This window comes from Ambystoma mexicanum, chromosome 12 (assembly GCF_040938575.1).
Source record: "Ambystoma mexicanum isolate Mex_15411 chromosome 12, UKY_AmexF1_1, whole genome shotgun sequence".
NCBI lineage: Eukaryota > Metazoa > Chordata > Amphibia > Caudata > Ambystomatidae > Ambystoma > Ambystoma mexicanum.
The window spans coordinates 656,695,482-656,723,407 of record NC_090936.1 but is presented as its reverse complement, the minus strand read 5'-3'; the positions used below and the strand labels follow the sequence as shown (position 1 = coordinate 656,723,407).

At 45.0% G+C, this 27,926-nt stretch overlaps 1 protein-coding gene across 3 annotated transcripts in view; it reads right to left on the bottom strand.

Annotated features, from left to right (window-relative positions):
- Positions 1 to 225: 225 nt before the first annotated feature.
- The window catches only part of PRKAR2B (protein kinase cAMP-dependent type II regulatory subunit beta), a 1,073,797-nt gene continuing 1,046,096 nt past the window's right edge, over positions 226 to 27,926 (bottom strand). For 2 of the 3 annotated variants that reach the window (XM_069629132.1, XM_069629134.1), the window contains exon 11: positions 22,142 to 23,386. In XM_069629132.1, coding sequence (XP_069485233.1) covers positions 23,253 to 23,386 — 134 coding nt within the window. In that variant the 3' untranslated portion in view covers positions 22,142 to 23,252. Of the gene's footprint in view, positions 23,387 to 27,926 lie in introns of all 3 variants that reach the window. The other variant, XM_069629133.1, reaches the window with a different exon arrangement.

Below are 27,926 nucleotides of genomic sequence, written 5' to 3'. Positions count from 1 at the left end.
AGTTTCTAACAATGTAAATGTTCTCAGTTACAGACTCTGAAGGTGCTGAATCTTGAAGAGGGACATTCTAGTGCAATTTGGAAGTTGTACCTGTAAAAACCGCATTATGGCTTTACTACTAAAACCTTGAGTCCTGAATAATGCAGTAAATTATGATATGCAAAAACTGGTGAATTCATTGTTGGATGAACGCAAGATATATAGACACATCATTCAGCAATCAGATTTTAATTTGACTCCCTTTAATAGTTTAATAACAGGTAAATTGAGAGTCACAATGATTTTAACTGCTTTTGGTATAGTTTGATCACTTTAGATTTTGTGTACACATCACACATAGGGGAATTCCACTATTGCTATGCCTTTATGAAAGGTAACACAAGATTGTACACTCTTAAGGTAATTGGCTCATCTTCTAGCTGAGTATTGCACAAGCAACCCCTTTGGCAAGATACATGCCCAGGAGTGGGGAATGCATAGTTCTTCCACATCCCTTACCTTTTCATTTATAATAGTATAGACTCCTTTTCATATTGTGCTAACTTGTACAAAGTCAAGAAGAAATAGTGGCTTGGCTTGACAGGGCCTTTTTGGATAATTGGTTCAATCATATCCACCCTTAGGGTCCCAAAATAGTCCTTCAGGATGGATTAGAATGTTTTACTCAAGAATAGATTCAAGCTCTTCTTTAGTGAGTGAAGATTCTGCATTGCAGGTGCCGGGTTCCTATCCATGATGGTCTTGCTTGTTTCCCTAAGTGGTTTGTCATACAAGGCTCCTGTTTATGATGTATTGACCTTTAACAGAGTATGGGGTCTCAGGTTCAGCACGCCTCTTTCCTTTTTGGGTAGCATATAGTAGACATCTATATGGCGGGGTTCATGATTAGAGGCACCACTATGCAGATTTGTGGCATCAACTGATGGAATGGTGGGCATCATCAGCTCACTCCAGAGACACACAGGATGCCGCAGACACCAGGATTAACACCTCCCAACCACAATTGTCTGTGACCGCTGCCTCTCATCCAGGGATCTCAGTGTTGTTAACTTCTTTCTGCCCCCCAGTGAGCTACCGAAGGCTGAAGATTACCTTGGAAATAGCCTCTGTATTAAGGCAAGGGGCCAAGTCTCAGGCAGTGTGGGAAGGCATTGCCTCTGCAATTTTCCAGCCTTGCATCAGTGGCAGACACCTAACCCAGCTCCAGACTTTGGAGGGTGGGACCATTGGAGGCAGGCAGGTGACCGCATGACCTCCTCAAACAACTACCCATTTTTGTGTTGGCACATGGCAGATGTGACATCCCCATATCGACTTAAGGTCTGCAGCACTCCCTGTTCATACCAAGTGAAATTGGAGAGCCCATCTGGGCAAAGCATCACCCGCCATCCCTAAAGCCCTCTTAGTGCTCTTGCCTCTCCATCAGTGTCATCATCGGCCTGTAAGGAATGGTGTGCATTGCTTATCCACTGCAACTCACTCCCTCATCACTGACAATCAGAAGGCACATGCGCCATCATGCAATGGGAACTCTCCATTTCAGGGAAGCACAGCCATCCGACTCACTACCTTGGGGGAGGGGGCAGGAGTAAAAGGAAACAGAGTGGCTCACTCTGCCATCTTGGCCTTGCTCATTTTGAACCTTTGCCCTACTAGGACAAAACTGTATTAATGTTGCTTGTGTTCTCAGATAATGAGGTTGGCAGCCAAGGAATTGTACATGGTGATGCGACCTAAATTAAGAATACCTGGGTGTCTAAAATGAAATCTTCACAAAAATTCAAAACCTGGCAGAAATATTTGGCTATCTTGCCTTCCTATCTAGATTAAAGCAACTTGTTTTTGCTCCAACAGGATTTTAGAACCTCATAAGAGGGACAGAAAAGCCATGGCACTGGTGAAGGATTCATGCTTATGCAGAACCAGCTCCTGTCGGAGCCAATCAGTTGCGAGGCTTGAAACTACAAAAAGAAAGAGCAATGGTCCATAATTAGCATTCTATTTATATTGGCTAGTGAATAGCATATAACTCACACTTCCCTCCAACCAACACTAACTGTGCCTCTATATGTAAATTGGCCCTGGGATATGATAGGGAGAGTGCACAGAAAGAGGGAACTGAGCCTACCTCATATTTAGCAACTTATATTCGCATAAGTGAAGAGTTACACTATCCATTGTACTGGGGGCACTCATAACGGGATTCGTGGTGCAGTGCTTGTGGAAAGTGAACCCATGTAAGAGGGGGTGGTTTAATGACTCTTGTATCCTCATAGCTCTCAACTCACCTTCTTTTGGCGGGTGTCACCTGCCTTGCAAAGGGCTAACTCACCCGCCAAGCCTCCTGCACGCCCATTCCTTCCAATGGGCTTCTCACCCGCCAAAAACAAAATCGGGTGATTTCACCTGCCTTTGCAAGACAAATGGTTGAGAGCTATGTATCCTTGCAAAATGTTTACTCTTGACGGTACTGAAATCACCGGGCAGCTCTAGGGGAGAGATTATCCAGGCTAGAGCTAATTATCGTTCGGTACTGGAGAAAAGGAATCTAGATTTTGAAGTAAAAGCATGGGAATAATTTTGAGGCTTCGAGGTCAAGTAACTCAAAAGCATTTTGTGAATTTCTGAATGGGGGACCGGCCTATAAATCTATAGAAAGATCAAGTGGTACCCATGTGGAAGCGGCAGCGTGGGTGGAGCATTTTGTATTCCTGTATGGAGCCAGAGCACCACTGGAGGAATCCAGAAGTAATTGTATCACATTGCGTTTTAGGTTAGAGGATGTTTCTTTATCCATTAAATCACAGGCACGTAATAAGGCCCCTGGTCCTGATGCTATCATTTCCGATCTGTTTCTGTACCAGCTTAATTATGGGCTCCTGTGTTGACTACAGAGTTTAATCCTTGCTTATATTCTGGCCATTTTCCGCCCTCTTTGAAGTCTTCTATTATCGTCCCTATTTTCAAAAAAGGGGATCCTGCGAATCCAATGTCATATAGACCGATTTCCCTACTGGATACCTCATTCAAAATATTTGGGAGGGTGATCTTGGGGCAAATGGAGTCCTGGATAATGGAGGGTGCAGTTCTTTCAGACATACAGATTGGTTTCCGTCCTGGGGTAGGAACCATGGAACAGAGTTTGTATCTGTATCTTTTAATAACAAATTCCGTCTTCTGTAGGCGGGAGTCGGTGTACCTTGCATTCATGGACCCGAGCACGGCATTCGACGAGGTGGATAGATCAAACCTCTGGGACGTGCTTAGGTTCATGGGTTTCCCGGAGAATATTGTGAATGTGTTGTGTGAGAAACCTGAAGGTTTCTCCCTGTCTAGTCCCCGGGGATCTGTCATCCAGGCGGCCACTACACAGCCATCGCTTTTGGATCCAGTTCCTGGGGGTGGACCAGTGCGGGAGGATTACCTGGATGGGGGATCTTTGGGGAGAGGGAGTGGGACACTGATAGGTGAGACGCGGTATCCCCCTTCCTTAAACACCTTTTCCCCATCCTACCACGTAGGATATTCCAAAACACTGCCCCCCCCTTTTCGGACACACTTTTGCACAACACGAAAGACAACAGACTAACACTAGAGCCATTTACCAGACATGTCCCAATACAAGGGTCAGGCAAAGTTAGAATCACACACACCTGACAGCCCTTTCCCTTCCCGACAAGGATAAAAGGTGGAGCACAAGAGCACAGGACAAGCAAGGCAGATAGCACGACGTGAGAGCCAGTTCCGTCCTCCGGCAGTTCAAGAGGAGGCAAAAGACGGCGCAAGTCGAGAGGAGACCAGGGGGAGAAGTGACCCTGCCCTTATCAACAGAGACCCGTTAAGCCTCAAGAGAAGTAATCGTAAGGCCAGGAACAATAGCCTACGTGTGTTGCACGAGATGTCAATGGTACCCGGACGCCTCCTCGGCTGACAGCCAAGCTGGGGAGAGACGTATGGCCCCATGGTACCGGCCTTGACTCTACAGGCGAGAAAGCAATACCATTTATCACAATTGGTGAGTCAAGGGGGGAGAACCGGTAAAGGAACCGAATTGTACTGAACAGAAGTAGCGAGAGGCTAATTGAACTTTGAATACAAACTGTTAAGAGAACAGTGGAAAACCAGCAGAGCAGAGTCAGGCACCATGTGGGTGCGTGCTCGTGGTGACTACCCTATTGTTGAACTACAAGTACCGGACTGCCTTGGGAGAAAGGTGAGCACAGGGGTCAAAGTGGTCATACGGGGGTCGTGTAAAAATCATCCGTACAGTCAAAAGTCTTTGACCGGCAGACGATTGTGAGGTGAAAGGGAAAAGAATCCTGTCTGGTGAAACGAGTGTATGAACAGTGTGCTAAAAGGGATACAAAGAAAAACCATGAAGATTTGTTCAAAGGGACATTAAGAATCGTGAAATAAGAAGTATTGCAAGACAAAGAGAAGTGAACTGTCCTTGATGTTCATTGAGAAAGGAACTGATAAGTTGTTGTTTTTTGAGAATATCTTGTGAGGGGTCGCCGCCCAGAAGAGGGGGATGCAGGGGTGAAGCCATCAACCAAAGCATTCAGAGAACAGAACTGTGTGTTTGTTTCTCAAGAATATCAGGCCTCGAAGGCAAGAGACTTTTATTGAAAAGAGACTTTAACCATCGGAGAACCTGATAGCTGGAGCAGAACTGTCGGTTCGTGCTGGGGAAAGCTTGAGTGTGTACACTGCTCAGGAGACCCACCTTGTCCCGTGCTGAAATCGTGGGGAAGGGAGACTCCTGGCAATCACATACTGACTTATTATTTTGAGAACACTTCTTCCTTTATTGAAACCCTATCCCACACTCTTCTGTATTTAGCGGAGTATTAGCAGTAGGTTTTTCTTAGTATAGGCCTTTTTTATTTTGACACAACGCCACTAGGACTGACTTATTTTCACTTGATGGTCGACGCGTGCTCCCATCCTAGATTTAGGTTTGGTTTAGGTGTTTTTCCACCCTGCATTTACAGTTTAATAAACACCCTTGAACTGTGATCACTTGTGCCTGTCTTTACTGTTACCACCACGAGTTCTTTACAGTTGCGAGAACTTCACAGGGAGAACCAGGCATGTGTGTGTAGTGGATCGGGGGTCATTGCACAGGGTGCAGGGTTTGCCAGGGGTGCATGCTGGCCCCAATATTGTTCAACCTTTATATCAATGGTGTTTTGAAAGCTCTGGTGGACACCGAGGAATGATTACCCGAGCCTGGGGGTAGGGCCTTTCCGGTCCTTGTCTAGGCTGATGATCCAGTGCTAATAGCCAGGACTCCATGGGCCCTTCAGATTTTGATAACTGCGTATGTGAACTTTGAATAACCTGGGGCTAAAAATCAACACTTCAAAATCAGCAGTAATGGGGTGGGGGGAAGGAAGAAATTGGTGAAAATGTGACCTATGGTTTGTAACAGTGATATTATACCTACAGTCAAATAATTTGACTATTTGGGCATCAGATTCTCAGAGTTGGTTATGGGCAGAGCACACATCAACAACTAATCCCTGAAGAGGACCCAATATGTAGGAGGTATTTCCCGTTTCTTGTCCCGCTGCCAGGGACAACCCCTGGATCTGGTTTAAAAAGTTTTTGCTGCACAGACCAAGGCCGCAACACTAAATGGAGCACCATTGTGGGGCTATACGAAAGCACCAGAGTTACAGGTGAAGGAAAGTAAGTTCTTTAGAAGACTTTTGGGACTGCCGGGATCTGCTGCTTGTGTCCCAGCCCACAGGGAACTGGGAATGGATTTCTGGGAGGACCAATGATCGCTAGCTCCAATTATTTTTTGCCTTCGCCTATGGGCTAATGACCGTGCCACTTTATGGCACTATCAGGACCGTCATGGACAGAGCAAATTGGCACAAAATAACCTGGCTAGCATTTACTGTTGCATCCGTGTCCAGAAGTAATATTCGGGTTCTCTCTCCTCCAGCCTGTTTGCTGACCTCTAGGCAATTGTGCTTCTATAAGCGCATTTTGAATCTGGCAATGAAGGACAAAAGGGATTTTATGGAACTTGATCTTAATTGGGACAGAAATCATGCTGTTATTAGTAGGGTGAAAGAGATTCAGCCATACCTTCTCCTAGGCTCTAAAAGGGGAGAGCGCTGGATGATCCCGCAAGTCAGATTTGACTGTGTACAGCGGAGGGGAAATACTGTAAATTGGGCAGGGTATCCCGATACATCAAGTTGTCCAGCCTGTAGGGGGCGGATAGAGAGGATCTGAAGAACCTCATATTGTTCTGTCCAGGTTATAGGGACATTAGAAGGTCTACTATTTTACCGGTCCTTAGGTCTTCGACTATTCGTTCCCATAGGCCGGCTCTACTATTTCGTTTGGCCGCAGACTGTGTTTTGACAGTTTGGGCATTTTTGTCCTTTTTGAAAAGAGCTATATACCAGAGAAAGGGGATTTTGGCACAATTGTGATGATTCTTTTTATGCGATTGGACATGCACTGTACTTACATCTTGTTTTAACAAAATTGTATTTATAATGTATTGACTATGGAGTGAACTTAAAGCACAGATATTGTGGTTTTATAATTGTGATGAACTGGTTATTGTTGATATTGCATTTGTTACTGTTTTTTCTGTGCTTGATGGATAAATGTATCCAGATATACATACTGACTGACTGACTGACTGACTGACTGACTGACTGACTGACAAGGTTAAAATATCCAAAGAACCCATAGGAAAAGAGACTAGATTTGTGAGCAGAGAGTTGAGTTTTTTTTATCGCTTTTAATGCTCCCTTCTCATCTGCTCAAACAGAAGAATTTTAAAAAAAAGGCAAACAAACAGGGTGTCTGGAAAATTACTCAGACATCCCCAAAATAAACGGTCAACCGGTTTCAGTGGGTTCGAATTTCTTATTCCCACTTTCTTTAGGACCAATAAAGAATTTCACATTCCTGTTTTCTATGCAGATCATCTCATCCTGGCTGTGGGCCTCACGTTCTTTATTTTGTTTATGTTCCCCTTTGTTAGTACCTACAGCGGGAAAAGACAAAACATACATACGGTCCTTAATAATGTTTCTTACCCTGTCATATACCAATACTATTACAGTCCCCATTTATCACAACTATATGGGTGCTACAATTCACTCACCCAATTGTGATGACTCTTCAAAAAGCACTGAGCCTCTATTCACTAGTCTATAGCTCCCTATATAAAGTCTTACCATATATATTTTCTTTTCAGCCTCCCTGGCACGTCTATTCATTTGCATCAGGTGTAGAGGAAAGCCTTGCTGGTTCCCCTATCTAAAGAGAATTTACAGTGTGGGAGCTATGCATAGTCACGTGAGACTCCTCACAGGTATTTGCCCAAAGCCCTTTCAGGCTTGTGCTGTCCATGGTGGCCATATTTTACAGAGTACCTGTTCCATATTCCCCTGTTAGGTTGATGTTTCAAGCCTCTCGCGCATCTAGATGCGTCCGTGCTGCTTATAATACAATAGGATATTGTGCTTTTTTCTGGAGTATTTTAATACACATTTTCAATCACAACATTCACTTGTTCCCAAAAAATGCTGCTTTTATAAGCAGTTCAATTTTATAGTGGCAATGAATATTATATCTGCTTACTGACTCTAAAGGTGTCTCCATGCCTTCTATTCGGGTCCCTTATCGTGCAAGTCTTCTAAGTGTGATCGCAGTACGTGATCACATGAGGCACCTTGTGTAAGTTTACCTGAAACTTTTATTGGGCCTGCACTTTTCATGTCGGCTATCTTAAGATGGAGTAAATATTCGGTTTCCACCTATTTAGTATGTGATACACACACTTAATATTTAAAGGCTCTTCTGCATCTATATGCATCCACATTCTTTTTATATTGCGTTTGGGTCCCTAAAAGTTTCATACTATTAGCAATCACAAGGTTTAATTGAGTTCAAAAAGTTCGAATTTTTAAGCAGGTAATCTTCAATATGGCAATAATTGTGTAATAAATATGCAAGCTCTCGGAATACACAACAATATATATCATTGCCTTCGTCTCACTCATGTTCCCCATACCTCACATTGCCTTTCCAATCATGTTGGGCCATGCAGTCCAAAGAGGGCCATCATCTTGGCATGAGAGAAGGTGTGTGTTTCAAGTTCTATGTGATATAATCACTATGCCGACTTCTGTTAAACCCAAAATTCTATGTCGTATTTAAAAAGGGAATTGGTGGCATGACAAGAACATGATGTGTCACTTTAGTGGGAAATATGATAAAACATTCACAAAACACCATATCCACCATGATAACCTCTGGTAATTGACAATCCAAAATATAAACAATTTCTAAAGGGAGTATCCTATTCCTCTTCCAGATTTCAGGTCCGAAGGGTATATCCCTTGTGATATAAACACTGTTGGCCTCATTAGGAGTTTGTCCGTCCGATAACAAGGGTGCCGGTAAGCTCACTGGCACCCTTGTTTCCAGATCGGCAAACTCAAAGTCTGCCTGCCGTGGCCGCTGTGCCCTACAGGTCTGAACCTGCCGGGCGCAGCGGCCACGGTAGGCAGACCCGTCCCGGTGCTTCTGTGGTCCCCACATCCATAGAGTCCTATGGGACTCTATGGGAATGGGGAACTACATTTTACATGTGCCTGACTTTCCGGGCCGCCGGGGTTGTAATACCCTGGTGTTACTGGGAAGTCAGGCGCCAGTAAATAATTAGGGCTCCGGCGGCAACCTGCCGGTAGCATCCGCATGGTTGCAGCTGGACCCATAATGAGGCCCAATGTGTGATACAACATTCCAAATTGCCATATACCTGCAGTGGTAAACCTAATGCTTTGCCACAGAGTGGCCAATGTCTGCTACTGGTCATCTCATTTAAACTCTTAGTGTCCATTTTAAGGCGAAAGATCCCAAGTTGTTCTCTCCTAAACAAGAAGGATGCTATATCACCACCTCTATGGGGTATTTTGATTTTTGTTCTATGATTGTCCATGTGAAGTCCATATGTGTGTGTTGGTGATTAACAAAATGTTCAACCATTGGCGCTGTTAGTTTTTTTCTCCTAATACACGATAGATGCTACTCAATCCGGATCTTGGCTGGACTTGCAGTCATCCCCACTTATCTCAATCCATAAGAGTGATGAGGTACATAACGTTAGAGGTATTACTGTTACGCTCACCTGGATTCCACAGGGGCGCCAAACGAAGCTGGACTGCAACAGTCTCCACCAGCGTGACTCATAGTGAAGTGATGAGCGACTGCACCCGCCCACTTAGTTTCGTCTGTTTGGCACGTAGGAAGATTTGGCAGGTTAGCTAACCGATAAGAGGAGGTTTACTTCTGCTTTCTACTTCCGTGACCTCCTTGTGTTTTCTTCACTGTGTCTCACCTTATTTTTAAGAAGGATGGGCTCTCCATCCTGCGTCTGTATGCAGGGGTGCGTTGAGACTTGGGTATCCAGTTAACTTCACTGATCCCGTAATCCTATGGCAGAGTTCCAGACAACAATGACACAGAGGTAAGTCTTATGCCAATCCTAAGTAGCATGCATTGCTTTAGAGTTCTGGCTGTCTTACAGTTCACTCCTGTACAATTTCTTTATAGTTTTTTCCCTTGCAGAATTGCCGAAGACAGGTATCTCTTCTCCGAGGGAATAAAGTAAATGCCAAGGTAAGTTTCAGTATTTGCACGAAGCGAAGAAAAAATGTCTTAGCATGCGATATTGTTAATTCGCGCGATTAATCAGTTGTCCTCTCTTTATTCTGCAGGTGTGGCACTTTCCCGGAGCAAGATCGTGTGATGGTGATTAGCTAAACCGCAAATGAATACTGCTTCGGGTAAGTGTCTTGCGGCATGCGGTTGAATGTCTTTTAGCAAGGCGCAGCTCACCTGTTGTCTTTTCTTTGTTTTTGCAGATGTGGCTACTCTGGGCGGCGATCACGTTAGAGTGCCTCGCTGGATCGTGTGGACGAACGGAGCATCTGTGAGTATCACACGGCGCTATGCTAATTGTTCTTAAGATGCTTTCTTGTATAGCGCGGGTAACCGGTGTTCCTTTCCCTGCAGGTGCAGAGACTCCCGGATGATTGCGATGGAGAATCTGATAAGGCTCTTGTTCTAATCTGTTCCCTCTTCTTCCCTTGCAGGTTCGGATCGTGAAGAACAGGACGGGTGTGGCTGAAGACTGGACTGGAGCTGCAGGCACGGTGAGCGTTACGCTGCAGGAGTGCAGAATAACGCGAAGCGTGTTCTGTTCTCCGGGCGTGGTTTAAATAGCCTCCCAGAAGTAGTTCCCAGGTAAAGTAGTCCCTCTACCTCACCCAATGAAATAGTCCCTTAAATAAAGTAGTCCCTTAAAACAGCCTCAAGGTGGGCTTTACATGGTTTCACCACTTGATAACTTGACTTGCCTAAAAAGGCAATATGAGCCTGGTGCCAACGGTGCCAGGACTGAGTCCAGAAAGCCCTTAGGCAATCCTTTGGGGCCTTACAGGTCCCCATGGGTGCCAGTACTCTGGCCAGACTGGTCTGTTCCTGATGTCTGGGGGAAGGCATCATGACAATTACAGCTGGTAAAAGATTTTTGACACTGGGGCAAGCGCCAACCTATATCGATGGAGGTGCTTCTTTTTGTCTGTGCACACACACTACAGTTCCCACAAGGTGTATGTCCAGTGGGTCCTTCGGTATCCCTTAGTATACCTTGGGTAACCGTGTCTCTTTCTGGATAAGAGTTAATTAGTGAATCTCTCAAGTTTCGTCTCAGTTTAATGGCAAATCTGGGTGCAGGTATGATGGTTTTTCCCACATTTAAGATGGCCATCATTTCAGGATTTCTCATTTTAAACGATTAGTCAAAGGGCAAAAACGCAATACTGCCGTGACTTTCTTGGAGGGAGTTTTTTTAGAAGCATGCTGTGTAAGGGTAATGTTACTTGGTATATTTCTTGCACATTTCTGTGTGTGTCGGACTCTTCTTTTTGGGTACCATCATATAAAAGGTTTTTCAGATAAATGTTTCATTTGTTTATCATATTCTCATAGAGTTGAAAAAAAAATTTGGTGTAGAAAAAACTATCCAAAAGGAAGATTTTGTTTAAAATTTTGGGGATAGTAACTTTGAAATTGCAGAAGGGAATTCTTATCAGTTGGTTTGTGATAGGCTGTTGTAGCAATCTTCCCTCCGTCAACAGTTATCAAAAGGTCAAGAGAATTGACTTTGTGTTTTACTACATGACATGGTGAACTTCAAAAAGCAATTCTTGCCATTCAGCAAAGTCAAAAATGCTTCCAAAATCTTTTTTTCCCTCGTAAATGAGTAACACATCATCGATGCATCGCACCCATTTAATGATGTCCCTGCCTAAGGGATTGCTGATATTATAGATGGCGATTTCCTCAAATTCGACAACATATAAATTCGCCAAACTGGGGGCGAAGATCGCTCCCATGGCAGTGCCTTAGATTTCTTCATAATATTCATGTTAAAAAAGGAAGACACTTTTATGAGGGCAATTTCGGCACTGAGGCTTGAAATTAAACTGGCGCACAAAGTGAAAACCAGCAAAACGGCCTTCTCTTTCAACATCATAGCCTACTGGAACACCAATGCCAGTTGCAATCAAGATGACTCCAATGCTCCTGCAGTTCAGGAAGGTACTCAAGACTTTTCAGTTCAAGAAAATACTCAGTAGTCACTTAGGGCTTGCTTCTTCTATGTGTATACCAACCATGTAGTTTGGGATACCCAAGAAATTATAGCCTATAATCTCCGCCTTCTAGCGACCACCGTTAAACCCAAACTGCATGTATCGCTCTCTGTTGCGTCCTTGCTAGGTTTGTACTATATGAAGCCAAATACAAATACATTGTTTGGTGGGCATCTGCATAAGAGTGGAGAAAAAATGTGTTGGAATTATGTTGTTGTCTACTGCTGTTCAGGGAAGGTTTATTTCAGGTGTTTGGGCTGACAAATAAGAATGATTGACCTCTTATGATATGATATGATGTGGCACTTATAACACACCTGTACACAAGTGTTTCTAGGCGTGACAAGACAGGGAGGGGGAAACAAAGGTAGTATAAGATAACGATCTTACTAGGCCTTGTGTCATTCAGCTAGCGCAAATGCGGGGAAAAGGTAAAGGGAGAAGTGCCTCGGGGGAGGGGAAGGGAGAAGTGCAGTTAACTCACAAGTGCAGCCAGCGGGTGGCTCATAAGTGCAGAGTGCAGGGACTGCAGGGTTGCAAATACAGACCCTTAAGTGCTGGGGGGGCAGGAGGCAGTGCAAGGGCAACTGGACATGCAGAAGCCTGGGCCCGAGTTCAGAGGGTGATAAGGTGACCAGTGCACAGAGCAGGAGAGAGGCAGAGAAAAAGCAGAAGCGAAAATTAAGGTCTTGAGCTGCTTCCGGAACCAGAGGTGGTTCTGCTCAAGTTTGAGCAAGGCAGGGAGGCTGTTCCAGAGGGAGGCCCCAGCCGAGGAGATATATCTGCCCCAACTCTGCTTGGAGAAGCGCCCGCCCCCTTCAGAGAGTTGGAGGAGGGATGAGCATACAGCCCGAGAAGGAAGATGCTTTGGAAGAGAAAGTTAGATGTAGAGCCGTCCCAGGCACCAGAAAGCCTTGTGGATAATGCAGAGGGTCTTGAACTTGATCTTTGCAGCCATGGGGAGCCAGTGAAGAGATTTCAGAGCCGGGGAGATACGATCCCTGGGCTTGAGGTCAAGGACAAGTCTTGCAGTCCTGTTCTGGATAAATTGTAAAGGTCAAAGAGTAGAGGCAGGAAGATTTAGAAAGAGGCTGTTGCAATAGTGCAGCCTAGAGAGGACCAGAGGTCTGGAGACAGTGAGTTTCTGGGGGAAAGTGAGAAAAGGAAGGATACCTCTGAGGAGGTGCAGCGGATAGTTTGACTTCTTATAGACGATGTGAGGAGAGAAGGAGAGGGTGGAGTCGAAGATGACATGAAGGTTCTTAGCCTCACAGGAAGAGGGCCCAGAGTGGGCGGCCAGAGAAAGAGAGAGAGGAAAGGAGGGAGCGGGTGTCCCAATGAGAAGGATCTCAGTCTTAATGGCATTACGTCAGAGATCATTGGTCGCACACCATTCCTGAATTTCGGCCAGACAGTCTGGAATGAGAGAAGAAGCAGAGGTGGCTGATGGGAGCCTGAAAGAGAGCTGAGTGTCATCCGCATAACATCGAAAATTGGAGGAGAAAATAACGATGCTGTGGGAAAGAGGTGCCAGGTAGTGGTTGAAGAGCTAGGGAGAGAGGTAAGACCCCTGGATAACAGTACAAATAGAGAGAGAGATTAAAGAGAGGAAAGAACCCAGTAGACCCTGAGAGGGTCGGTCGTTAAGAAAGGAGGTCACCCAGGCCAGGGCTTGATCAGTAATACCAAGATTGTCGCGGAGGCGATTGAGCAGGAGGGCATGGTTGACCGTGTCAAAAGCAGAGGATAGATGGAGGAGAATAAGGACAGAACAGAGATTAGAGTCAAGATTGGAGAGAAAGTCTTCACGGGTGTTCAGGAGAGCAGTTTCTGTGCTTCTGACAGCTCTGAAGCCAGACTGGTGGTCATGAAGGCAACCAACTGATTCAGTATGTAGATTAAGCTGGGAGATAGCCAGCACTGCCAAGAGTTTTCCCAGGAAAGGAGTGATGGAGATCGGGCGATAGTTAGCCGGAGAGGAAGGATCAGCCGAGGGTTTCTTTAGAAGGGGGTGCACAAAGGAGTGCTTAAGGGGGTTTCTCCCGATTTTATGGGAATTGCAAAAGCCCCGTTGCCATTTAACTAAAACATTTGGAGCATGGATTTCAATGTCGAACGGTGCAAGCTTTCATTCAACACACAAGTAAATTGTGTCTGTTATCACTGAAATTTGACAGCAACAGTGGGCTTGCTGGATTTTCAATCCAGGCTAGATGTATTAGCTGTGTTTGTCAAGCATGTCAATGATTCTCCTTAGCATAATTTCACTTCCTTTTTTGACATGATCAGAGTTCTATTAGAGGATAAGATCAAGATTGATCTGTGCTTTTAAAATGCTTTCACAATTGCTGCTACATCTTTTGCAGTTGAACGAATCTTGCTGATTGACCTGGAAGTATGAGAATTTTTGTTTTTATTGGCAGAAAGAATGCATGAAATGGGCCCAAACCTTTGCCATAACTTTGCAATCAATCAATTTATTGCAAAGCTTTGTTGGTTTCCAATTTTTGAAAATGTCATGGATAAAAAGCTTTTATCACAATTAAATTCTGTTTTGTTACAAATCAATTAACTTTGTTTCGATTGCTACTGAATCACATGCACACCCCTCTTGTGAGTATATCCTTTCCTCGGCCCACATTACCACAACTGTGTCCGTTTTACATTTATGATTGGATTGGCTCTTGGTTTGTAGAAATGTGGGGGCTGAGAAGGCGCTTTAGCCTTTGTTCATCCTTGTGCCTTGCAGGTTATAAGTCAACTTGTCAAAGTCCTTCCCCCAGGTATCAGCAATAGAGTTTCTTTGAACACAGTGTTACATGGCCTTCTGCGTGTTTCTAGTACCATGGGCCACATGCACATGAGGACAGGTAAGGATTTTGAGTTACAGATCCCGGTGACATAGGGCCTCATTACACGAAAGGCGGTGAACCATGGCGCTATTAGCGCCATGGTTCATGCCGGTAAAATACCGGCACCGCCTTGGTGGAAAGGGGAATTACCGCCCCATTCCAAGGTTGGTGGGGCGGTAATTCCCCCTTCTACCATTGCCCTTCCCCATTCCCATTTTTGCCCCATAGGGCTCTATGGGAATGGGGAAGGCGCTAATTACGGTACCGCAAATTGCGGTACCGTAATTAGCTCCACTGGTCCCTTTGCGGGTTGGTTTTTAACGCCTGCAAAAAGCAGGCGTTAAATTCCCCAACCTGCAAAGGGACCTCGTAGTAAGGCGGTAAGGATTTACCGATACCGGTAAAATACCAGTACCGGTAAACCCTTACCGCCTACCGTGTAATGAGGCCCATAGTCCCAAGAGATTGGAACTACTGTAATAACTTTAATGGAACAATCTCCTGAGGGGGTTTCACATTGAATCAGCCCGTGCTGACCATTCTTATCACAGATGCCAGCATTGTGGGTTGGAGAGCGGTCATTGTAAACCAATTCCACCAGGAGAAATGGTCTGAAGAGGAAGCATCCAACATCTCCAATTGGATAGTGCTGACAGCTGCAGATCAAGGTCTCAAAACCTTCTCCGCAATCCAAAGGTGGAAGGCAGTATTACTTCAAACGGGCAACACCATACCTGCCTCATAAATAGGCGAGGATGCCCGACATATGATTACTGCCCCGCACTGTGCCACTAATCACAACAAAGGCCCAACCCGCCCACTGCACACTAAGCGACAATGCTGTATGTGAGCCCACTAACCACCCTCTGCTCCTCAAAGCCTAGAAACAAGAAACACCATCCTGCAACTCTGTACATATCAGACTCTCCAACTGGCATATCCCCGCCCAACTTTCTAGAGAAATACTGCGCACAGCACTGTACCCCTCTGTGGCACACAGCACCAGCCCCAAGTCGTGTACAATTGCCAGCAAACCTACCCACGCACCCAGTGTTGATCTAAACCTACCCCCATTCCCTGAACAACACAGTTATGCCCATGAGCACACCCTAACAAGAAGGAGACAAACTGCACAGGCCCGTCCCAACCCAAGAGCCATACTGTGCATTACCAAGTATGCTGTAGCCAATACAAAACCTAATACGGCCAGCCCAATGCATGAGCTTTGCCCAAATGACAATGTGCACAATCATCACTGCTACCCCATTCTGAACGGCCACAAACAGGTTGCCAGCAGCCAACATGCTAATGCCCTCAGCAGTGCCTGCAGCCCAAATGTAAATATTATCATAAATGTTGCCAGCACAACTTGATTGCCAAATGTGAGCTGCCCACGAGTTGATTTATACGAGTATGCTCGTAACTCAAATGTGAATGCTAACATAAATGTTTTAAATGTTTGCCCACCTCATGCCTCCAGGCACATTGCCATTGCATGGAACCCAAATGGAAATTTTCACAATGAGGACTCTAGCCCAAATGTTAATGTTGACACAAATGTTTGCTGCTCAGTGGTTAATTTGTAGGTTTGCAACCTGATTGTTAGCGCAAACAAAAATGACTACAAGTCCCCCATGCTTCCAGCCACTATGCTATTGCCTATAACCCAAATGCGAACCCTCACAATAAGGCTCATAGCCCAGATGTTAATGTTGACACCAATGTTTGCTATTCAGATGTTAATTTGTCCAAGTATGATCGCAACCCAAATGTCTACGTTATCAACGAGTGTAGCTCCCCCAAGCTTCCAGCCACACTGCCACTGCCTGTAGCCCAAATGCAACTGCTTACAATCTTCCTAGCCTTACCTTGAATGACACCAACGTTTATTGCCCAGCTGCTAAAGCAAACAAGTATGCCCACAGCCCAAATGTTAACGACATCTATCCACAAACCACCACTCCTATCAACGAAGACCTCCACATACCTTTAGATAGTCCAAACCTTGCCAACACCATAACACCTAATGCGACAACCTCAAGCACACTAGCAGGGGACCATCTCTTCAACTACACCTTGATTAAATGACCTCATCACCTCTCCAAACCCAGATGCACTAGCAATCTCGTGGCTACATGAGGCATCAGGGCCAACCCTATCATTAGCTATCCCCCAAGGGTATGCAATCTACCGGAAGGAGAGCTCAGGGGCAACATGCTCGCCTTGGAAGCAAGACAACGCTGAGCAGCACAGGTTCGATCCTCATGACCGGGCTTAGAAACCTCTGGGTATTAAGCGTGTTATAAATAACCCATTACAATTTACCGTAAAGACCGACCTAAAACTAGAGGAGGCTGAAGCCCTCCTGGCCAAAGACTCCCTCCCCATGAGGCAATTCAACATCAACCTAGATGAACATGAAGACATACCCTCCCTTAAATTCTCCTCCTCACCCACATGCACCTTTACTATGCATCTCATATACCACCCACCAGGCCCTACCATGAGCTTCGAAAAAAATCTTGTCCATATTATTGGGGACAACATAAAGACCTCTTCCAAAATAATTGTACTAGGCGATCTAAACCTAGACCTCAATGATCCCGATGACTCTCGAGCCGCCTCACTGGCTAACGCCCTCAAATTTCTAGGATTCAATCTTTGCATGAACAGTCCTACCCACGTCAGAGGCCGTACATTAGACTGGATTGCAAACCTCAATTGTTCCACCACTGTTGACTCTAACACCCTTTGGCCCTGGTCGGACCACAACATTATTGGATTCACCATCCCGCACCAAAAGAAACTTAACCCCACTACTCTGCCCCTACCACTCGCGCTATCGCATAGCTCCGATAGGCTAACTAAGGAACGTATACTGCGCTTTCTGGACATCCCCAATTTAAAGCCACCTCTCTCAAGAGACCATAACACCCTGGCAGATCTCTATGCCTCCACACAAACTTCGGCAGTGGACACCACTGCCCCTTAGTGCCTCGGAAGGCCAAACCTGTCTGGCACTCCAACTCATGGTTTACCTCTGATCTCCTCGGACTCTGCAACAAAAAACGTGCGGCAAAATCGACATGGAAAAAAGTTCACCAAGCTAGGAAAACTCTATAAGCAAGCAATCATCGCCGCAAAACACTCCTCCTACAACTCTAGAATCATGAACACCAAGTCGAACACTAGAGAAATATTTACTATTTTCAGAGAACTGGAAACTCCAGCCACCCCTCCTTCCACCTTTAACAAGGGCGAAAGTTAGTGCACAAATATCCAATCAGCAATGATCAACAAACTTAATTTGCTCAATAAAATAATCGCCAACAATCAAGCCATCCCGCACCCACCCCTTGGCACCACACATGCCGTAGCTACAACTTCCCAATTAAGTTTGATTACTCCCAGTTCCGTTTCAAAGATGTCATAGAGCCAGAAGTCTTAGCCATCCTTAAAAAACTTAAAATCTTCTAGGTGCAAATGAGATGTTTACCACGCCACCATCATTAAGGACTGCTCAGAAGTCCTAGCACCATTTATTGCCTCCTTCTTAAATGCCTCCTTCTCTACAGGAATAGTGCCCACTAGTCTTAAGCAAGCCTGGGTACGCCCACTCCTAAAGAAAACTTTGTTATACCCCACAGCCCCTAACAACTATAGACCAATCACTACAGTACCATTTCTTCTGAATATTCTAGACAAGGCAGCCTACCTACAAGTTCAGAACTTCCTAGAAGTTAACCACATCTTAGGAATGCGCCTGTCCGGTTTCCGCCTGGGCCACGGGACAGCATCGGCACTACTCAACCGAAAAAACAGCCAGACGAGATCAGGGACAACGGTAAACCTGCCCTCCTCCTCCTTCTGGATCTGTCTGCCGCATTCGACCTTGTAGACCACAGTATTCTTTGTCACCATCTCACTACCTCTGCCAACTTCCCCTCTGAAGCCTCCAAATGGATCCCCTTCTTCCTAGAGGGGAGAGTGATGAGAGTATTTGCAGAGCATGCCAGCGCTTCGCCAACCCCTATCCTATGTGGGGTACCCGAAGGGTCATGCATATCTTCGACCTTATACAACATATTCACCAGACCCCTCTTTGACATCCTCGACACCATCGGCATAGCCTACACCAACTATGCTGATGACACCCAGATCCTACTCCCACTCACTGGAAATTACGCAGAAGATTCTAACACCCTTAGCTCTGCATACTCTACCATCCAGACATGGATGGCGGCTAACCGTCTATGTCTGAATGGAGACAAAACTGAGCTCCTACTCGTAGAGCCCTCATCACTACTTAAAAACCTTGATGAACAATACTCAGCATATTACACATACAACATTCTTGTCCCAGTCCCCCCTGCTGTGAAAACTTTAGGGGTCTACCTTGACGACACCCTCTCGTTATCCCGCCAGGTAAATGCTATTGCATTCTCTGCAGCCTATGCAACCAAACTTATAAATGCATCAAGACCCTTCCTTTCAACGGACAGTAGCCTAACCATTGCCAGAGCAGTTATTGGCTCCAGGCTCTACTACTGCAACTTCCTCGCTGCCGGCACTTTGGCCAAAAACATTAATAAACTACAAGTGATACAAAACAATGCTCTCTCAGCAGCCCTTAACATCCCAAAAAGGGACCACATCACTGCAGCCAGGAGATCAGCCCACTGGATTCCCATATGTGAAAGGATCACATTCAAGACATTATCCATCACCCATAAGTGTCTTACCAACACCGCCCCCCCTACTTTGTACATAAAATCACTAAATCCACTCAACTAGGCCAAACAGGAACCCACATGCCCAACGCCTCTACCAACCAAAAGTCAAATTCTCAAAAGCAGGAGGCGCAAGCTTTCCATACATTGCAGCTAAACAGGGGAACTCCATGCCGCCTACTGTTAGAGCCGAACCATCTTACTGGGCGTTCCGAAAAGACTTGAAAACCTGGTTGTTTACTTAGAGTCCACCAGGCTCACCTGACCTGCTTGCAAGTGTATTTTTCCGCCTGTAAGTACTTAGCCTCACTGCATGTCGTGCCTCATGTACTGTAACTGGATTGTAACAGGGCCTCAGCGCCTTCAGCTGTTTGTGCGCTTTATAAGTGAAATAAATCAATAAAAAAACAGACAGGGGTTTCGTGCTCCAAGTCTCTGGGGATTGTGGCAAGGAGCCTCTGGCTCTGGTTCAGAGGAAAATCTACTTCCGCTCAGTATTGTCCATATAAAGTGTCTGGACATAGTGGTAGCATACAGGCGGAGTAGGGTCTTCCCCTCCTTGAAATGGGAACTTTAAGGGGCGGTGTTCCTCAGTATCTGCAAGAGATTCAGGATCCCCAGTTTGGACATGTTTGCTTCACTTCGGAATGCGAAGACTCTGAGGTTTGAATCCACTCTATGTTCAGCTCCCATTGCCCTGCAATTTCTTCAAGTAGGATTTGATTTAGGTCTTATTGTGTCTCTCCTGAGGGCACAATGGGCAGCAATATGAGCTGTCAGAGAGCCTGTTGGTTTGGGTTCAGAGGGCTGCACCTTGATTAGTAGCTGTTGAGGAGTTGTTCACTGTCTAGACCAGTGTCTGCCTCAGGGGCTCCTCCATGAGACCGTCCATTAGTCCTAATGGTTCTTCAATCTCCTCCTTCTGTACCTTTGGAAGAGATCCCACTAAAACGCCTCTCCCTTAAAACCGTGTTTTTGGTAGCCATTACCATGGCGAGAAAAACAGGGGAATTTTGTGCCATAACATGCAAAACCCCCTTATCTGGTAATCCAAGAAGGGGCTCTCTTGTTTAGTTGTGATCTAGCATTTCTACCAAAAGTGGTGTCTACGTTTCTTGTTTCTCGGGAAGTGGTTATTTCAACATTCTTTCCCAATCCTTCTCTCCAGAGTTGAGTTGGAGCTGACACAGGGCTTCAGGAAGGCTGATAGTCTGTTTGTAACTTTGAGGGCGGGAGGGCATGGCCTGGTTCTAAAGCAGCAGTCACCACAGTTATCAGATGTCTTTGGGAGGCTATCCCCATGGCCTACCAATCTGCAGGTGTGGACTCCCCACTCAGAATACAGGGTTGGACTACATGAGCCATGACCATCTCCCGGGGAGAAGCACAGGGGGTGTCCATTCAAGAGATCTGCGGGGCAGCCACCTGGGCTAACAATTCCATTCAGCACTACCACTTAAACTTGCACAGGTAGGGTGCAGGTGCTTTTCACATAGGAGTTGTGTTGGCGGGTTTGCGATGAACTCCACATTTAAGGTGTTCATAATGAATGTGCAGTGCGCACAACTTAAAGGGTTTGTGTGTTTCTTAAACCCATTCAGCACATCCAGTTGGTATACCTCACAAGTAGGCACTGGGACGGGGAAGACCGATGTGGAGAGAATGTGGGGATGACATACCAGTAATCTTCACTACTCCTAGTTTAACTCTTCCTCGTCACAGTACTTGCGTCCCACCTCTCCCTCTTGACATGGCTGAATGGGTATTGATTTACCTAACTGAGGGCCGTCGGATCTGGAGGGAGCTCATACTCCTAGGGAGGAGAGGGACAAACGGAGAGTAAAATAATTGAAATAGAAACTGGGTTCCTGGAGGCGGTGGGTCACCGCATAAGTAAGTACTGTGAAGAGGAAGAGTTGCATTAGGATTAATGAGGATTACCAGCAAGTAATCTGGTACAACCTGGATGGGAAATAATGTTTGGTGGACTTTCCACCATTTAGAATGCAAAATCCAGGGACAAAGCAGAGTACTAGGACAAGCACCTGTATTCTGCAGCTAGACATTCCCCCCAAAGAAGTGTTCTTAACACTATTTTGATACGATACAAATGGCATTTGATAACTTTGGAATTTGGTAATAATGCTGGAAAATGTATAGTAGAACAGACAGAATTATGATTCACCTGGTGAAAATTATTTTTCCTTTAATACGACTAGGTGGCTAGTGAAAAGCTGAGGATAATTTACCTGGTGTTTTGTATTTCTGACTGTATAAGATCGCCATATAGTTCTGGTTATGTGCCTACAATTGTGCAGCAACTGACAAAGTAAGGATGGATGCATTTATCCACCAAAAAAAATGTATTCATGCAGTCACGGCAAGAAGACGCAAAGTGGGTGGACTAACGTCTTGCATGTAAAGGGAAAATGCATTAGGCTGTTTCTGGAGATGTGTTGTCCACTCTGCCACAGATGTGTGGTAATGGGTATCCATCTGCTGTGATTATCAGTTAGAGGCGGGCGGCACTAATGTTGTGGTATGCAGGGCTGACGTGGTAAGTACTTTGGGCGAGAGGGTGTTTGCCAATGCACGTGTTATTCTCAATGCAGTATGCGAGGGATAGATTAAGAGACGGCTACCTACCAAGTGACAGAATTGAGTGAACCCTGATAGTATTTTCAACTTAGTCTATCTTCTGTGCGCCAGAATAATCAGAGCAAATAAAAACCAGGAGTGGAATTAGTTTGCAGGTGACTGCCCACGAGAAATATTGCTAACATGTCTCTTTATCAAACGTGGAGGTATGGCGTCCACAAAGCGGTATGTTGCGCGTTTAATGGGGCCCTCAAAAATGTATTTTTGTAGCGTATTTATTTATGACTTGTTAAATCGTACATCAAATGCTACAGTACAAAACAAGAAATGTCGATCTAGTTTCCGGCAACAAGAATGTTGTTTTACGATTCACCTGATGTAGAAAAGGAAATTTGATTCCCTTCAAATTAGACACAAGCAACTCCTTGAAAATACTGAAATGGAACTAGTGACAGTGGAATCTGTGTGTGCAAGCACTATCAATTAATTTGACCTACATTCTTTTAAACAAAGTCATGGTAGTTACAATATTATGTCAATGACGTCATATCAATCAAAGTGAAAACTGGTTTTGGCATTTATAATAAAGGTATTCAGGGCCAGGAGGACTGAGACACACAGTTATTATATCTATGTAAATGGCAAACTGCTCATTTCTTGTTCAATCCTACCAGCACTCAATTAAAGTAAAAGGCAGTATCGGCGTCTTCAGCAAGTCCTCTTTTGCAAATTACAGCACATACTTCGATTGTCGTTTCCTCATTGGTTGAAGCATCAGAATTATGAAGCTGGAGTGGCATTACTGCTCATAATAACAAACATTTTCTTGTTAAACTTTCTTTTTAAAATTGGTTGCAATAACAGAAGTAGCCGAGCCTGACTTGGTGATAAACTACAAATAAGGAGCACACTACAATGCCGTCTTGCAGGTCACCCATATACCTGGTAATACTGTGTACTTGCTCCCTTGACCAACTCAAGCTAATCTGAACTGGGTGAACACCAGGAAGGATATCTTTGGCACTGCCAACGTAATAAACATTTCTAAGTACCCTTACTGGAGACCTGTCAAATTCACTTGCCCGAGTTCTCCCGCAAACCCTAAGCCATTTTTCAGTGCAGAATGGATTCCACAACTTTAGAGGGAATGGATTTCCTAAAACTACGCATAAGAAAAGTTGCAGATCAAGTCTATTAATTCGCTATTTTTCTAACCGATACATTTTTTTAAAATATGTATAAAAGGCGCAAAACTAAATCACAGAAAATGCTTGGCATCTACATAAAGATAGACACATTCTGAGTGGACTAGCCACTACTGTGCTATTTCCTGGCAACAGGTCTGCTGTGCTGTGCCTCATTTCTTTGTTTCATGCACTGGAATCGGCAATGTCCATGTTTGTTCCGAATAGGGCTACAAGCTGCTCTTCATAGTTTGCAATATTTCTTTTCATGATTTCCATACAAGGTCCCAGGAGTCTTTCAAATGCCTGGACATCCATCACTAGGTTTAAAAAAGAGAGAAAAAAGCATCAACCTTACATTCTGCTTGTTTAATGAACTGTCAGCGTATGATTAATTTCGATAAAAAACTTTCAAATAAGAGTATACAACCAAATACCAAAAATAAACTCGTGTACATATTTAAAAAACAATCCTGATGATTATTTTATATGAATTGTTACTGAATACATACAATGTTGCATACAAAATGGAACTGGTGCGCTAGAACTGCTACAGTGGGTCAGATTCATTGTGCTTTCAAACATATTTCTTTAATCCGTCTATACAAGCTAATATAATATCTGCCGGCTCATATTATCTGTCTGGAACAGGGCTTGTAACTTTTTTTTATTGTTCTTCAAAAGTCACACTGTAAAGTGAGCATCTGGTAAAAGGCTAGCACGCACAAATGACATTTTCAGATATATTTTGTTGGCACATCCTACCATGTGAATAGCAACATTATGCGAAGTATGTAGAAAATAGCAGAAAGCATTTTATGTCAGAGCACCTAAGTACACTTTTGTTAATTATAATTACTGATCATTTGGGAAGACAATTCAAGGCCTGTATCCTGTGATTAAGACTTAAATAAGAAAACACATTTCCATTTGTATTCAAGCCATATACACAAATTGATTTTTTTGGCAATTTCATAGCTCAAACCTACCCTGAACGGAATGAACACTGTTGTTAGGTAAGAATTGGTACAGTCACACTGTGTGAGGCTACACAAGACTTATTTGCTTGGTATTAAGTAACCCACCTTTTGGTTTAAGTCTGTACTACACAAATTGGTAGTGTGACTGAGCAGCCAGGCCTATCTCCAGATGGGTAAATGTGAGCTGGAGAGCTGTACAGATGAAATCAGTAAATACAAGTAACCAAGTAACACTTATACTCAAGGTTTCCGTTATAAATAATTATTTATTTATTTACCATCCAAAGGCAATTTATTGTAACAATTCAAGTAAACTTTGAAATTACTTTTCAGAATCAGTCAAGCTAGTGGATAATCTTTGGATATGCTTAATACACTTCGGTTACACCCTGAGGTGACTTCAATCACAAGGTGAGTATTTGCATTTATATATCACACCAATACACGTTTGTAGCCTCTGAGCTGTAGAAAGGAAGGGTTAGGGAAGTAAAAGGTTAGAACAGTTTCTCAGGAAATGTGAGGACAACTCAATCCTCCAATGAAGACTAGATAAGACTTTCCCAGCAGTAAAATTATACAACAAGCTACAACCTATGAGGGGCACGTAATATCAAAGTCAATGGATTTAGAAGGGTGCCTTTAGGGAACCAGGACAGACAAAGTCATTTGGACAAAGTCTAGAGTTCTGATGCACTTCGTGGATAAAAGTCTTGCACAAAGTTAGAGAGTTCAGAAAAATCACTTGCAACACAAGCTGTTAAGCCTGTGCAAAGGGAGTTGAAATCAACTCAGAAAGTAAGTAGGTGTAATTCTCAAGTGAGACAGCACAATTTAAGGCAAGAAGGTAAGTATCCCCATGCCCGAAAAAAGTACCTTTGGTTAGAAGAAAGGGGTCCAGCTGGAATCTGTCTTGCTACGGCTAAGCAGATGCTGGTTACTGAGCCTCAGTCATGGGGAGAAGAGGGAGGACGTCTGGAGGGCTACTGCGGCAGTACTCGGGAAGGTCGCCGGCAGCTACAGGTTTTCTTCATTACAGCAGCACTTCACGATTTCAGCTCTTCGCAAACAGCACTGATGCAGAACGATGGACACCGGTTGGACTTTCCTTGCTCCCTCGGTCCTGCACTCTGGTGAGGGGACTCTGAATCAGGATTTCCTGCTTCTAGAGTGTCCTTAGGAGGCTCCTGGAGCCTTTAGCTGGATATGTTCCATGGCAGACGTCGCTACAGACTTTGGGCACTCAACCACTTGCATTGGGCTTCTGCAGCCATGGAGAGGCACAGCAAGTCAGGGATTGTGCCAAAGCAGAGTTCGTCTCAGGGTTAGTTGGGGACAGGTGCCATTTTGACAAAATGGTCACCCATGGGTGCTGTACTGCAGCTAACGGTTCAGCCTGCGGTAGAAAAGCACAATGGTAGGAACAAGTAAACCACTGACACCAGCCATTTAAAGTACTGAGGGTAACAACATTTTTTCCATGAGAAAGTAGGATAAGGGGCTACTAAGTAACCCCCCAGCAGTCCACATAAGATGGTGTGCACTGGACCGACAAAGAGAAAAGGTAAGTAAAGTCAATTTCACTTTACCACTCCTGGCAACTGTAGTTCACCCAAGAAAAGGTATTTAAATCTTAAGAGAAATCTAAAGGATTTCTCAGTGACACTGCACTGAAGGTGCTGTGTGTCACTAGACAAAAAGCAGATGCCTATGGAATTTGTCAGACTCCAAAAACAGTGCAAACAAAATCAAAATCAGGTAAAAACACATGAGAGAGTGAGAAAAAGGTCTCACTTACTCCATGGTTAAAATTAAAAAGTCCTAACTCCAGCAAAAGAGATGGGGGTCTCTAAAGTGGGAGGAATTAAGCACTAAAATGAAAATTCACCCTAAAAACTGTAAATAATACTTGGACATAATTAATGTTACTAGCAGAAAAATATACAGGAGTTACATTTTCATTATTCTGAGACCCTCAAGCATGGCGAAGTAAACATACAGCCACCGGAACAGACATTCTTGACAGACAAGTACACAAAGTCATGAGGACAAAAAAAAAACCATGCATTGACAAAGTGTAGTTTTGGCGTTTGCAGTTTATTGCATTTTACATTTATAGTCAAGAATGCAGAAAATGGGGGGTGTGGCTTGGAGCCATGATGGTCGGTTCAGCTCCATAAGAGCTCCCTCTAAAGATCGGGTGGGAATGGGAGTCTCCCAGTCATGTACACCCTGTACTTTACTGGGGAGAGGTTGGATTTGACCCCCTCCTACCTCATGACCAAGATAGGGACTTTCCCCTGAGCTATCTGGCACTTGGTGGCCTTGATAGTGAGGTTAGCCCTTTTTAACGCCTGCAACACTATCCAGATGAGTCAAATGCTCTTCCATGGTGGAACTGTAGACGGCAATGTCGTCTAAGTACGCCATGCAAAAGGCTTCCAGCCCACTGAGCACATGGTTGACTTATCTCTGGAAAGTGCCAGGGGCGTTCTTCAGCCCGAAAGGCATGACTCTAAACTGGTAGAGTCCCTCTAGTGTTGAGAACGCCGTCTTTTCCTTGGCATGGTCCGGCAGAGCTATGTGCCAATAGCCTGAGGTAAGGTCGAAGGTGCTCACAAATTTGGCAGCACCTATGGTGTCCACGAGCTCATCCGCCCGGGGCAAAGGGTGCGCGTCAGTTTTGGTGACGGCATTGACTCCTCGGTAGTCCACATAGAACCTCCAATCCTTGGTACCTGCCTGGGAACTTGCCTTGGGGACAAGGACCATGGGACTGGACCAGGGACTGGTTGAGGGTTCAATAACACCCAGATCCAACATCTTGGCAACCTCAGCCTGGATGTGGTTCTTGATGGTATCTGACATACGGTAGCACCTGCTTTTGACAGGCACACTGTCACCAGTGTCAATCTCGTGCCTACATCACGGTGTAAGGCCTGGTGTCAGTGAGAACAGAGAGGCGTACTACCGGAGCAAAGCCTGACAGGCTTTCTGCTGCTCTTTCGTCAGATCGGGAGAGAGATGCACTCCCTCAACTGAGCCATCCTGAGGGTTGCTATGCAGCAAATCAGGAAGGGGCTCACTCTCATCCTCTTCTTGCCCGGAAGCTAGCAAGAGACATGAGACTTCGGCCTGCCTGTGGAAAGGCTTGAGCCTGTTAACATGGAATATCTGAGGGACTACCCCAGCGGCTCCCATGTCAACCAGATAATTGACCTTGCCCATCTTGGAGATTATCCTGAAGGGTCCAGTCCATTTATCCACCAAAGCCTGAGGCTTGGTAGGCTCCAGCACGAAGACCTCCTGTCCCGGAGTCCAATCCACTTGCGATGCTTTAAGGTCATGCAAGTACTTATTCAATTCCTGGCTGGCCTTAAGATTCACTGTTGCCTGACCCATCATCTGTGTCATCCTCTGTCTGAGGCCTAACACATAGTACCCCACTTGCTTGGCGGGACCTGGAGGGGTGGCCTCCCAACCTTCTCGGATCAAGGCGAGGGGCCCCCTCACGGGATGTCCAAAGAGTAACTCAAAGGGGCTGAAACCAACACCCTTTTGAGGTGCCCCTCTGTAAGCAAACAGTAGGCATGGCAGGAGAAGATCCCACTTCTTCCTGAGGGGCTCTTCCAAAGCGCCTAACATGCCTTTGAGAGTTTTGTTAAATTTCTCAACCAAACCGTTGGTCTGGTGGTGGTAAGAGGTGGAGAATTTGTAAGTTACCCCGCATTCTTTCCACATGGTTTTCATGAAACTCGACATGAAGTTGGATCTTCTATCAGGGTCATCCTCCTTAGGGAATCCAACCCGGGTGAAAATGCCCAGGAGAGCCCTGGCAACCACCTTGGCCGTAACTGTCCGAAGGGGTATAGCCTCAGGGTAC